The 15,041-nt window shown below is 41.6% G+C and overlaps 1 protein-coding gene across 1 annotated transcript in view; it reads right to left on the reverse strand.

Moving 5' to 3' along the window:
- The window catches only part of MYO10 (myosin X), a 143,646-nt gene that overhangs the window by 49,505 nt on the left and 79,100 nt on the right, over nt 1-15,041 (reverse strand). Inside the window, exons 15-19 of the mRNA XM_009288032.2 lie at nt 14,472-14,564; nt 13,642-13,710; nt 13,374-13,456; nt 11,792-11,900; nt 8,500-8,580 (exon numbers count right to left, since the gene is read on the reverse strand). Of these exons, the coding sequence (XP_009286307.2) occupies nt 8,500-8,580; nt 11,792-11,900; nt 13,374-13,456; nt 13,642-13,710; nt 14,472-14,564 (435 nt within the window). The remainder of the gene's footprint in view (nt 1-8,499; nt 8,581-11,791; nt 11,901-13,373; nt 13,457-13,641; nt 13,711-14,471; nt 14,565-15,041) is intronic.

The following is a 15,041-nucleotide window of genomic DNA, read 5'->3' on the forward strand; positions in this document are numbered from 1 at the left end:
TGTCGCTTTCTTATCATCTAATCAAAGCAAAACTACAGCCATGCCTTCTGCCTTAAAAATTACAAGAACACTACAGTCCTAAACTTTACATAGCTGGTTTTCCTGAGTCTATGCCACAGATGGCTGAACAACAGAAAAGATCTTTCTCCGGAAAGCAGCCTATCACTACAACACAGGTCTTCCCCCCTCTGCACACACAGCTCTACTTCTGCTGACTTTTTCCCTGCGCTGTGAACAATCACTCCTTTAACTTTCAAACAGAGTGTGATTTATTAAAGCAGACTGCTTGGCAGCAAAGCTCTCCTGGTGTTCGAAAATATGATTAGACCAGTAAATTTAGTCGTTTTTTCATAAACCTGATTCTGCATGCATTTACCCTCTTTAAAAGAAAATACAAGCCCAGAAACATTTCCAGTACAGCTTGCTCAGCCAAACTCCAGGCACTTTCTTTTCTCTTTCTACAAGTCCACTGCAGCTCCAAGTATGCAAGATTAAAATTATTAAAAAAACCTACATGAATTAAATCCCTTACCTTTTAAAGCTTTTTCACCCTTCAGCGTTCGCCCATTGTGAAAAACTCAACCTTAGCAGTTGCAGCTATGCACACACACACAGACACACACAGAACAGGGCTTTCTTCAGCTCACTGGTATTTCAAGTCTTTCATGTGATATCTTTGGCTGTACTTGCTTAATTCATTCCTGATGCTACTCAAAGGAAGTCAAGCCTAGCGAGGGCTGGCTCTACAGCAATCGCTGTAGGTATTCCTGACTAACAGGACATGAGGGCTAATCTCACCTTATAGGCATCAAGAATGTAAATGTATTTCAGAGCCAACAAATTCCTAAACATGAAGAGATAAAATGCACAAAATGCCCTAAGACACATTTTAGCAAGGGAGTTACGAACATTAAAGTTTTTGCTAGAGAACAATACTCTGTACCCCAGCTATGCTTCTGGAGCTCTAAGGATGGCTATTTATCATGGACTGTGCATATTCCCTTGGAGTAGTTACCATGAGAACACAGCAAACAGGATTTGAATGTAAATTGCCATCTAGAGATGTGGAGGGATTTTTTTTTTTTTTTGTAGTTAAAAAAGAAAACTTCCAAAGCTTGATGAAGCACACACTTTTTCCATGCATACATTTGCATGACAATGCTTGCAATTCAAATACTTGGTAGAGTGCACAAGAAGGAAGAAAAGCCAAGTTCTTTGCTCGGTATTTATAAAAAGCAAATACTTCAGACTTGGGATCAGTAGTTACAGTTCCACAAATGCCCATCCATGTCACACAATCACATATGAAGGAATTCATAAAACACAAAAAAAATCCATTAGGTGGCACAAAACGCAGAATTATTGCAGTGCCTGATGTCAGCCGGAGGCGGTAAGACCCTCTGCTGCTGACAGATCAATTGCTGCAGTAGTCAAAATCCTTCTCACTTCTAAATATTACACTGAACTACACAGCAAGTGTTGCACTTCAAAAATATCCCACCCCTAGGTATTTTATTTTTCCCCAGAATTGTTCTGGTACTTTGCTGTTCGGGCCACCTCCTCCCAAGTCCCTCCTGAAGCAGCATTTGCTCCCCATGCGTCCCCCCGACCCTGCTCACAAGAGCACACAGCCACGGTTACTATCTGAGATCCAAAAACGACTCCCACCACTTGTGGACAGACTCCTACCAAATGGTCTTTCTGGGAAACTTGGCAACTGTGCACGTACGTGCTGCACAACATGCAAAAATCTGTTTGCCTGCACTGCCTGGAGTTTGATGCAATCTTTACAGCACAGCGTCTGCTCCCTCCCCGGCAGCATCCCTTCTCAGCTTTCTATCCCCAGCCTTCAATACCTCAATTTTAAACTCCTCAATTTTAAACACCACAGTCACTGAAAGACAAACTCTAATACACTTAGCAAAGGGATGCCTAGTCAGCCCGGCTTAGTAAACAACAAACCTTGATGAAGAAGAAGGACATGCCTGTCTGGGTGATTGCCTGGAGAAAGGAATGACCTACTTCAGCCCAGCAAGCAGCAACGCTCTGAGATGGGGACAAAGGGACAACCCAGTGGCTCCTGGGCAGCATAACCGACACGCTGCATCGCAGATGGGAGCGATTTTTCGGAGGCAACACAGAAGACAGGCACTGCCTGTGTAGCATGAAACTTCTTGCAGGAATTGTCTTGTTCTTTCAGCCAGGGATTCAGATCCACGCTTAACATTACTGCCAGCACTTTGCGAGCAGGAGCAATTGCTTTCCTGACACCCACTCTCCTTATCACTTTTACCTAAGGAGTCTTCTAGTGCCTGACCTAATTACTCAAGTGATGCGCCAGAAAATGATGCAGCTGGGACATACTCCACAAGTCTTGATTTGAAGCTATGTAACTCTGCAAAACCCAAGGCAACAAGATCCAGGTGGCTGAATTAAGCGGCGTCGGCTGTGCACGATGCCACACCTTATGACTGCGCCTTCCTGATTACGAACAATAAAGCCTTATGAGGTAGTTAGAGGGCTATGGATAAATAGTTTGTATTTGGCCCCGTGCACTTATTGGCCTGCGAGATCAGGTTAACATGCTACGTTTTTGGGAAATGGTTGCTCTCCTCCCAAAGGATGAGCCCAAACAGCAGCTCCCTGAGCCTGACCCAGGCTGCCCCAGCAAGCCCAATCTGTGCTCAGAGCCAGTGCCTCTGCTTCCTCCAGAAGCAATGACAGCAGTAATTGGCAGCCAGAAAGCCTTCTTAAAACGAGTATTTACTGAGAACAACTGAGATTAAAGAGAGATTTTTAAAACAGGCAGTAAGGATCTCTAATACATGAGCTGCTTATACAGCTGTAAATTAATACTACTAGACCTTAACTTTCTACAGATACTACTGCAAACGCCCAGTAGTTGTACCTGGGCCATATAATCTATTCCCTTTACTTTCGAAGTATCAGAGTAGCTATTAACGTGATGATGAGGCTTTCTATTCCCTTTTTCTTACAGATAGCCAGTCAAATTTACCCTGTGATCTGCTAGGTCCCAGCACCAGAGAACACTGCAGCTTCACTACAGAAGGGCTACCCCAGGGCTCTGCAACTAAATGAGGAAACCATAAAGATGCCTCCATTCAGGGCCTAACACTTCTTAGCTTTTAACTGCTGGGCTCAGCATCTTTAAAAACCCACAAAGGCATCTACTCCCCAGTAAGGAGACCCAGAGTCTGCTGAGTGACTGAGGCTGGTGTATAAAGCAAAGTATAAAGTAAAAGTTGTGGATACAGCTGCAGTAGGATGTGCACAGAAGTTTGAAGCTGGACTACTTTATTAAGGATAATTTTTAAAATAAAGACTTTTAAAAGTAAAGTTTTATCCAGATGCTTAGCAATCCTGTGCTGAAGGTACAGTAGAATATCCTTGAAGCTCAGAGTCTCCCTCCCTGCATCCTTCAAGGTTTTAATGTCAGTGCTGTTCTCAGTGCAGCAGCATTAGACTTGCACTGCCCCTACCCGTATTTCTGCAAAAAATCTCTCTACAAGGCAAATTCAGTAATTCATACAGTCAAGGCTCAATATGACAATATTGCAATTCCAGCTTGACAACAAGTTCACATACTGCATTCATTGAACTTGTACCTGCTCCACACCCTGCACACAATCATCCTCGCAGATGGGGCCAAGCTGTTCTCTCATTGTTCCTTTGTACCACGTTCCGGAGCTGTACTTCTAACTGGCGTTTAGCTTGGTATCATGCTATACTTACCTTTGTAATGATTCAGAGCTATTTTAAGAGCACAAGTTTAATTCAGACGCCAAGCGAAATAGGTTTGCATCTTATTTTGTATTAGGGGACATACTGCTTACTATTCCAGGATGTCTCATGGCTATTTATGACCTATGCCTCAAAGTACATTGCAGGTGCCAATAACCTTGATCCCTTTAAATGGCTCTGTCCCCAGAAGCAATGTTAGCAATCTTACTACCTTGATAGTAATTTTCCCAGAATGAATATGCAGCACGATAGGACTCCTAAGCAGCAGTAAGCCTCACAGAATTTATTACAGACCTTTTTCTACCAGTCTTCCTTTGAATTGGAAACTTATTACTAGTTTCACTTTTTTTGTTGCTTCCTGTAACCCCTACCCGGCAATAGATTTACAATACAGGTTTAATTTTGTCTCATTTCTTTACCTTACCTAATTAAATTTTAAGATTAAAAAAAACAATATAAAAAAACCTGCAGAGAAACAGAATTGCCCCTTCAGAGCTCAGAAGCATCAGAGAAAGCGACTTTTATCTTGCCAGTGGCAAGACCATCACTGCCACAGAGGAATGAGACAGACAATAAATAAGCAGACAGGGAGGTGAGTAGAGACTCTGCAATCCTGTTCAGGTGGCACACACCAACACAGGTTTCCTCAAAAAAAAGAGGAAAAAAGTTAAATTCTTGTTTATATCAAATATTTCATGCCAACTCTAATGAAGCCAGGATTTTGCCCACCAGGACCAAACTGGACTTAGATCTGTAACTGAAGAGATGTGCATGAGAGAACAGCTGGGTCTGAACCTGTTGAAGTCTCAAGAACAAGGAATTACAGAAGCAAGCTGTAATAATCGAGATTTAAAAGAGACCAGCACAGATGAGGCCATGCAGATGCTGGAGGTGGGGGCCACTCGCAATGATTATGCCAATGTTATGCCACTCACTATGATTATGCCAATACATTTTCTGAAGAAAAATCCTAAATGGAGAAGGGAACTTGAGAAGGCACTTGAGCCAACCTGCCTGAGGCTGGCTCCTTTTGGCCAACAGGAAAATTTCTGCCTCTGAAACAGCTTGCATAGGAAGTTCAGGTCTTAAATTTACCCTGAACTGTCTCCTAAGCAGCACCAAGGCTTAGCAACTTTATTAATAGCAGCAAGCTGGAAGAAACATTCAGCTGATGGCTGTAGCAATGGTTGTAGCTTGTTTTAAAAAGACAGTCTTTTTTGTTTTGTTTTTCTGTTGGTTTTTTGGGTGTTGTTGTTGTTTGGTTTGGTTGGGTTTTTTTTAATTTAAGGTGCACAAAAAAGGATAGATGGAGACCAGAAAAGGCAAGGTTGCAGGGAGGAATCATTATCGAATAGAACAGGAGGCAGAAAAAGAAACATGAGACCAAGAAACAGAGAAAGATGTGTCAAAGTTCAAAAGGATGAAGTGATACGTAGTTCTGCAAGCTGCACTGAAGATAAGGGGAGTTGAGGAGAAAGACCCTTCATTAGCAGAAAATACTCATTAAGCATACCAAATGGAAAAGTTTCCACATTATGGCTAGTTCAGAACAGACTGGAAACTATGAAAACAGATACACTGATTGTTCAGGGGTCTCCCAAAGATTAATGGGTCCTCTGTTCTTCTGTCTGAGGCCTGCTCGCTGAAATGTCTTGTGACAAAAGGTCATGTACTCTGTGTGCCCCCTTTAGGAAATTGCTCTTATGAGTGTAGATCCTGCTTTGATATGTAAATGTTCAGTGGTTTACTGCATATGCTGAGTTGTTTTTGCTTGCCGCTGTAACATATTTAAAAATTTAACTTTTGATCAATTAAAAAATAATCAAATAATTACTGTAAATTATCACGTCTTCACATATATCAAATAATTACTGTAAATTATCACGTCTCTTATCCCAACATGAATACACTTTAATGTCTAGAAGAGCAGAGAAAGTACTGTCTGCTGCACGTTCTGCTTTTCAAAGGCTTGAATTTGTCTTCCATCCACTCAACCTCATTCACCTACACAATTCAAACATACTTCCAGAGTAAAACAGCCCTCAAGCACCACCACCTCCTCCCCTCCAGAGTTATAGAGGATGCTCGACAAAGGTGTGTCACCTATTCATACTCAAGCCAGAGAGCAATGAGTAGCTTGAGAGGCTTTGCTTCTGATAACTTCTGCTCTTTCCTTGCTGAGTCTCTCTGGTCCAGCTCTCCTTTAATGCTGCGTATTTCAAAAAAGCAATTAGAACACCCCTTTCACATCATTTGTTATTTGGCAAGCACTGTTTAAGTACTTAAAGTTTAAGTACTTTTTGAAGAGTGACATTTTATCATTCCGTATCACCATCACTGCAGAGTAAAAACTATGGGCAGAAGACACAGAGGAAAATGCTCAGTGAAGATTTTTACTTTCTTTCAATCCCAGTTTCTCCGGCTCATCTGAACGTTTCAAGCAGTTATGTTTCTAACCAACCCTGCACAGTGAGTCACGTATGTGGTAATCCCTGGTAGTCCATGCACAACTAACGTGTCTCTGAGCCGTACTGGTTCAAAGCTATGCAAACTGACCCACCTTATTTTCCTCTGTCTAACTGAAAAGAAGCAACAAGTTGTATGACAGGATGCGATGTGCATCCACAGAATCCAGCTGAGCTACAGAGGAGCCAAATGCCTTTCACGTGCCTGCTTTCTGTACCTGCACCATTGCAGAAGGAGCAACACCAACAACGTCACAAGATTGGCACTAAGAATCACTGTGTCTGTGAGGCATGGGGGAACAGACAGCAGTGCACAGCAGACAAAACTTAAAACAGTGAATCACAAAAACGCATTTTGAGAACACTTCCCTGAGTGAAGAATGCCATCGACAAGTATTATATATGGCTTGCTTTCTCATTTTCCATCAAGTCTCCTACTGAATCAGCTACAACAGGTAAACTGTGTGACCCTTTTCTCTACTTTTGTTCTTCAAATAGGATTTCTTATTTGGTAAAGCCATCAAATCAAAGTTAAATTTGCAATCAAATTAAAGCAAATGGAAAACAAGGACAAAAGTTTCTGTGTAAGATTTCAGTGACATTTTATATGTACTTTGAAAGGGATTGTCTACAGGAATTTCCCAATCTGTTCCTGCATACACTCCTGCAATTATATGTGGTTTCCTGAGACTGAGGCTGTCTCAAGCTCCTTCTGCTTGCACAGCTGCTAATTCTGTGAGAACTTTGTTTTAATGATAGTAAAATATATGTGCAGATACAGTAGCACATGCCAAATTTGTCAGGGATGGAGCATTCTAGTGGGAAAAGACTGGTAGAGCAACAAGGAACATGGGAATGGGTACTCGGTGGTTTCCTTGCTATAGAAATGCAACAAGCGCTTTGTTCTTGCATCAACCATGGCAAATCCTTGTGACTTTGGTACTGTGGAGATGAGCCTTACTCGGATGCAAAAGGACAAATAAGGAAAACACACGAGTTATTGAAATTCTTTTTATACTCCAGTGGCAGCAGGTGGGCTTTGTAAGAATCATGGGGCTTCCAGGCAGAAACAGGAGCAGGAAAGAAAACAAGCTTTTCAAAACTGCCCTCCCTCAGTGATCAGGGCTTTTGCTACATACATATGCTCATTGACCCCAGCTGCTGGTCAAGGTGCTGTCATCCATGTGGGGTTGGGCTACCTGGTGGCTGCACACCTCAGAGCGCCAAACACTTCAGGATGCAGAAAGGAGGTCGTATTCGCTTCCTGGCTGTTCCCTTTTGCCAAGGTTCCCACAATCCACATGTTATTTGACACACCATGAGCAACAGCGCAAAAGCGGAGTTAAAAACTGTTAGCAACTGAAAACATGTAAAGTTGAGGATGCACCACCCAGATAATACAAAAACCTGCAATGCGATCTGCCTTGTTTGATGTTTTAGTGTCCTGATTAACCAGACATCCCAGAGAAATGTAACATGTAAAACTGGATTTATATCAGTCACCTATTTCTCAGTTGCAATGTGAAAACCATAAACCAGATTTGTTAGCACCCCATTTTTGACCTAAGCAGACCATACTGAACAACGGTCTATAAAGCCACAAACAGATGTGCAAAATCCCAGAACATCAGGACCAGGCTAACAATACTAACTTCAGCAATTACTATACCATTACCTCTTCGTTTCTACAGAGCCCTCCAACATACCTAAGTAAGTCTTGACATTGCTTTTCATTATCTGTGACTCAAAAGACAAATCGATACAGTAAGCCTTAGTTTCCAAGTCTGTTTTAAAAAATAAGTCTGTAACAGAACAGAACAGCCAGCATGAAGACACCTAGTATTGTACATAAAATGAAAGACTAAGAGTCTGATGGCAGAGTTAGTCATTCACAGCAGTTTTGCTATATGCACCACCATTCACTTCCTATCGTGATTTAAAACAAACTTTACAGTTTTGACGTTTTCTTCCTGAAAAGGCTCTCTCAGAGTTGTCAAACGTGCAGCACAGCCTTCTACCTTCCTTTTATAACCACCCTTAGAGCCAGTCATTTATCAGAGTTGTGAGCAATGCCTATTAAAAATGTGCCTAAAGACATGGCCTGCCTACAAAACAATCAGAAGCCTTTCCCAGTGCCTTCACCTCGCAGAGCCTTTTACAAAGTCAGTGAAGAACGCTACCCTCTGCTTCACACAGCTGTAAATAACCAAACAAGCAGTGAAAGATTAGGCCTGAGACATATAAAAAAGACGGGCGCGATTTTAAGTCTTACCTTCTGCACGTTGGGTTTAATGCAGCGAACAAAGAAAGGATTTGAAGAACTCAGCGTCGCCATTAAAGAATGAAGCGATTCCTAAAACACAGGTAGAAAGAAGACAGCACTTCACAAGCTGACTTTTTGTACAAGCAAAATACCCCCACAAAAACTCTTGCAGCTTAGCATTGCAGACAATATCTAACTGCAACACCTAGTGGTTCACACTAGAAATTACCATAGTATGTAAGCTCTTGCCGTACCATACTCTATGTAAGCTCTTGCTATACAGTGAATATACAGAATCAATACATGCGTATTTGTTTCTTCCACTGGCCCTTCTGACCAAAACTATTGTAACCGCTTTACAGTGAACAAGACATAAACAAGATATGAACAGTTTTCTTCATATCATTCTGTATAAGAAAACACCAAACTGGAAAGTTGCTGTTTCAGGGATCTTTTGAATGACTGCTTAAGACAGGATTCACATTCCCAAATTGCTACAAGTCACAAGGAAGGATAAGGGGTCTAAGGTAAAACTGAAGTAACCACAAAACTAGATCTCCTCTTTTCATTTCAACCACCCCTTACCCACTCATTTTCCATTTTCCCTGCCATCAGCAGCATTTTGTGTACAGGGATTTACTCCCTCCTGCGCGGTCTCAACCTCTTACTAAAAGGACACTCTGGTAACAAATGTACATCAAAAAGAGGGTAGAAAAAATGATAAAAAATTATGAAAAAAGAGTTACATTAGAATACAGTAGCCATTGTTTTATCAATACTCGATTTTAAAACACTCCCCTCCCAAAATTAACAAAAACTGAGTAAAGGATAGGGTGGTAAAGAAAACACATCTTACTGAAAGACAATGCTAACAGCATTAAGCAGACAGTTTCACAGTTATTTCATGTGATAGCTAATTGCACTTAAGAATAAAGAGAGATTATAAGATTTAGTTAAAAAAAAAAAATAGAAGAAACATGGGGTTTTTTCCTAGTTTTAGAACTCTGAATGACCCAATACACATTAGACTATCAGTTGTCTGAACCTCAGCCTGGAGATAAAAATCACAAAAATCCCTCAGTCCTTTTACGATTATTACTTTAATTACACATCCGCCCCTTTCCCTCCTGAGCCGTCATTCCATCTCTCATTCCAACTTGCCTCAGTCTTTATCACTAAGTATGATAAACCATTTTAAACTGAAGTCTTGCATTTACTTTGCAGAGATACAAGTGACTGTACAGGAGCAGAGCCCAGGCTCTGAAGAGCTCAGAAAGCAATGATAATGTTTCACCCCTTAGGTGAAAGGTGGCACTGGATGCCAGGCAGCGGAGAGAATACAGAGCAGGCTGCCAAGGAGACAGAAGATTCCCTTTTTAAAGGGGCAACACTGTGTGTCCTACCGTATGTTTTGGAGCAAAACTGCCAATGGCAGTCTGTTACAACAAATTCTTGCCTTAATCTGCAAACCAAGGGCTTTCTTGATGATTAAACATGAAGTGATAAAGGCAACAGGCAGAGTTGTGGCTGTGCCCAGGAGCTGGTACAGAGCAAAGGGTGCAAACGGTGAAGTGACTGGGAACATAAATGACAGTTCTTGGTTTGTTTGCCTTTGCCAGCCTACGGACCAGGAGTTGGGGGCAGCAAACATTAAACAGCCAGAAGATACAAAGACAAATATTTTTGTGTAAAGACAAATATTTACACCTTCAAAAAGCAAAGGCTTCATCTGTATTAAACCTGTGTGAACATTACAACATCTGCGGACAACCAAGCCAATTCTCAGACCTTTAGCAACACAGGCTACTACTTACACACATTGGAAAAGCTGGTCAGTCTAAACAAAAATTATTTAATCTGTTTTCACATCCATCTGTGGTACAGACAGCCAGATCCTGCACGGTGCTGAATGCCTCTAAGTCACTGTCAGGTGACGAGCTAATCTGAAGTTTGCCCTGCTTTAAGCAGTAGGCTGAAGCAGACGGTAAACAACCTCAGCTATTCTGTGGGCACCCCCAGGCCCGCATTAGGCAGGCTGTCAAATGAAAAGAAGAGTTAACCAACCTATCATGAGAATAAAACTGTGAAGGCAAAGTTCTTATCTTCAGTTGAAGTGAGATGGACTAATCCCTGGAAAGCTTTAAAACATGGGAAAAACACCCAACCTAATTCTTTGAGAACAGGATGATGTGATGGTCAACCTCTTGTAAAGCAGTTCACCTGGTTAATGGTCAGTTACTGCAGCTTTAGACAAGAGGCAACAATATTTTGATTTCATGTGTTATCATGCTTTATGCCAGCCAGGGCCCTGACGGAGAAGAGAAGGAACTCTACATTGTGTTCTACCTTGCAAAGCAGGTGCAAAAATAGGGTCAATTTTTATACGGTAACATCTTAAAGGTCTACTTTGCACAGGTACAAAGACTAAGTGGAAACAGTACCTTCTGCTACCCCAGACAGCTAGCAAATAATACCACCTCATCACAAGAAGTGGGTCTTGTCTGAGACGAGCGATGGTAGCACAAAGCAAGCTGTCCAAGGAATATAACATTAGCGTTTCTTAATAAAAGACACTGTGTGTGCCCCAGCATTTATTCCTTGCTGTTCTGTCCAACAGTTAGCAATAGTCTATTAGGATAAAATCTGCCCTCAAGGGGGTTGAGTGTGCTCCCTTTTTTATAAAAAGTGAATTAACAGTGCAAATGTATATTAAGTCAAACAGAATGAAAGACAACTAATCCAGACTTGTACTCATGCAATTTAGAGGAGGTTTTGTGCCAATCTTTCTCTTTTAAATAATTTGCAGATAGACTTTATGCTAGATTTCAATTTGGTGCCATTTTTGATGGCAGGGCTATAAAGCCTCATAAAAAGGTGTTTAATAAAAATGCTTTCCAAACTAAGTTAAAAAGCAAGACAACACCTTAATGAGGTATTTATTCAGTATTTATTTTTCTTAGCATATAGCACTGCTGTAAGGCTTTGTGCTTGATTTTCGTGGTTGATTTTAGATTAGAAAGGAAAACCGAGACCAACTTCATAGACGAGCTTTAAAATAAGAACAAGTAAGCAAATGGAAAGCAATAATAGTTTTGTGTGGATGGTGTGATGTGAAGGTTAGTTTCTGCTTGAAGCTAGCTAGTATGGCCGATCAATTGACTAGTTAGTGCAGTTGCACAGAAGAGACAGCAATGTTTTGATGATGAAGTTTTGCCTGTTTTAATCTGCAACTGTTCCTTCCTGAACACAGGGTTTATCTATCACTGATTAGCTACAGAGCAGAGACGACACATTAACTAACCTTGAACTGGAGACTGACAGTGGGTTTTCGGTGCTTGCTTCCACATTTAAGAGTGTCTTGATTGTTGCGACTTGAAACATGTTCAAATAGATCATAGATGAAATCAAGACTGAAATGGGAAGGAAAATGAAAATCTCTGAAGTATATGTTAACAGACTACAAGGTTTACCACTATAGAATGCAAAGAAAGCACTGTCCCTTAGAAGGCAGCTCCTCCGTCCAAAAAATGCTTATGGATTTTCTCCATAATCTTTAATAAGCGATAGATTTTGCCTTCGCAGAATTTATGCAGGGGAGCAAAAAAAACCCCAGACCAAACCAAGCAAAACAAAACAAGGAGGTTCTTTCTTCTCCACTCCCAACACATCATTAGGGAAATGAAGTGTGAAGTCCTAGAGTCCTTACTGCATTTTACTCCACTCACTCAACCAAAACTCCAGCTGACTGTAATGGGAACTGTACCTGAATAAAGACTGAAAAACAAGACTTCCAGTTTGTTTGGGGCCGTAACACAAAATAGCCACCCACATGAGCTTCACTTTCAGATACCAGCTGTGTATGCTGTTTTCTACACTATCAGTCTGGTATCCTCCTCTTACCACTTCTACAGAAATGCAGACCTTTTAACTTAAATGGAGTCGCCCCAGACAGACGTTGGTGCAAGAGCAAAACCAGGCCCAGCAGCTTTAACTCATTTATTACTTCTACCTCCATACTTCAATTGACAGATGTAACGTCAGATACGTCATGAAACCAGAACAAACAACACAGAGAGGGAAACGCTTACTAGCTGTTTCCCCTACACAGAAGGGCTTAAGGGATTTACAAGCAAGCAACTCCCACAGCAAGGCAAGATGACCGGATGGGACAGGTGAGGGCAGCAGCCAAGACAGTGACGCTCGGGCTCAGCTCCCTCCTCTTCTGTCACCCCTCTGTGTGTCCTGGAGTCTCAACCATACGCCTGTAGAAAGGGACGTGGTACCGCTCCAGCTCACAGGGTACCACTGTAAGGATCCTGAGACCTTACACAGCAGAATGACAGGAGTCATTGGTACTGGAATGACAGGAATGGCAGGTACTAAAGACATCCAAGCTCAGACTTTTAGTAACATAAATCTTTATAGAAATTCTCCCTTTTGAGCAATTACTATATGGCAATTTGCACCGTGGTAGGTCTCTGACACTAAGCTTTCACCCAAATTAGGGAATGCCAGAAATACAAGCAAATCAGGCTCTGTATGAAGCAAAAAACCCATGCATGCACACTGCCTATGAGGCACCCTGAAACAGTTAAAAAACATCACCAGCTTTCAGCATCCTTACCACTGAGCAGCAAGTGAGCTCTTTAGCAACCCCCTGGATGGAACAGGGATGAGTTACTATACAATGTGGGAAAACCCCTGAGTGAGAACTGATTGCAGTCAGATCTGCTTACAGGCACCTCTGATACTTCTTCTATGCTCCTTTCAACTCTGTCAAGGTGTGACACTATGCAACGTCTAACATATTCAAACCCTGGCAGAATTAGGTGATACGACACCCCTTAGCATCATGTCCTAAACAAAAAATCGCAGAAACGTACCTGCTTTCACGTAACAAGTTCAGGAGATCGTCTCTAAAAGTATCTCTGTTCTTCTCCAAGATCCCCCTGACATCATACTGGACCTGGCAGGGAACAGAGCTGTTTCAAACAACAAGCCAAGTAGTCAGGCACCTCTCACAACAGCGGTACTGTAAAAAGCACTGAGGGAACAGAGTGCTTTAGTTAATTTTGAGCAGCCTCAGGGTAAAATTAAGCTAATGAAAACTCTGTTTGGAATAATTTCAGCAAATAAAGAAACGAAAATTACCTCCCCAGCGTAGTGCTTCACTCCAAAGTTGTGAACGGCAACTCTTGGTTTTACATAAAAAAGATTGTTCTAATTGGAGGGGAAAGAAAAGAGAAAGATGTTGGAGGGGGGGGGCGTGTCAGGGAGTGGAATGATACAAAGGATCACATTACCATCGCAGCCCAGATCTAAACAAACCATTGTCTTCCAGTAAACTCCACGGAAGATTAGTGCTCCCAAAGCAAACAACCAACTTATAACGATAATAGGATTTGTTAGTCTGGGCTGCTTCAAATGCAGTAATAACAGATTTATAGTATCTAAAAAGGCATTATACTAAACCTGAACCCATCTGGCAGAACCATCTATTAAAGGCACTTTGAAAAAGAAGGCTCTGTCTTAAACTGGCAATTATGAAGATTGGTGGAGATATGCTTGTATCCCAGAAATTCTCGAAAATAGTTCTAGGATCACAAATAAAGGTAACACTAATCTGGACAGAGGAAACAGCAACCTTTTGGTAAATGACATAAAGGTGAATACTTCATTAAATCAAGGGAAATGGAAGATCTAAGTAATCTGAGTTACTGCAGGTTGTCAGAGCTCTAACTAAGAGCAGAATTTAGCTTATTCACCAATACGGAAATCTTTAACCGGACAGTAACAAGCACATGTTCTTCCAGGTATCCGACTCAGTCTTGACAGCAAATGATATGGATTGCCATGGAAGTAGGATCACATCCAAAACCGTCTCTACAACTATGCGCCCATATATTTGAACCATGAATTTCTAGAGAAGCAAAGAGACCCTCCATAATTTGCACAGAATACACGAGCAAAACATCACATACAGCATGCTGGGTATTCAACTTCTCCAGCAAGGTGGAGTCAGTAGCTTGAGGAAAATGGCTCTCTTCATTGATGAGTGCCAGCAGGCCCAGTTTCTGGAACAGCAAGAACAGGCAGAAGATGAATTAGTGCACAGATGGACACAGACCTTGTCCCCAGTTTGGAAAAACCACAAAGTTCTTGAACTTGTTGTGTGCAGAGAGGCACAAAACCACCTGTACATGACTAAAAACCCACTCACATAGAGGACTGCAATCCTGTTTGTTCTGGCAACGCTCCTTTTGAAACATACAGCATATGACACACGGGCAAAATAAAGAAAAAGCAGCTACTGGAAGAAGCAACAGTTCTCCTGATGAAGGGAGTTTTTAGGTGCATACAATGAGATTGCCCCAGAATATATCCTCAGCCTCCAAGATCTCCACTGATCAGGAGTTCCTTAAGTCTGAGGAGTTTGTGTAAACAGCCTTTCAAAAATTTTTCTTCCATAAAATTATCTACTTACTTGTTGAATCAATGCAAACTTTTAGCACCCGGAGTGCCCAGGGGCACAGCAAAAGACACACAGTTTA

Source organism: Aptenodytes forsteri, unplaced genomic scaffold (genome assembly GCF_000699145.1).
Source record: "Aptenodytes forsteri isolate BGI_AS27 unplaced genomic scaffold, ASM69914v1 Scaffold27, whole genome shotgun sequence".
NCBI lineage: Eukaryota > Metazoa > Chordata > Aves > Sphenisciformes > Spheniscidae > Aptenodytes > Aptenodytes forsteri.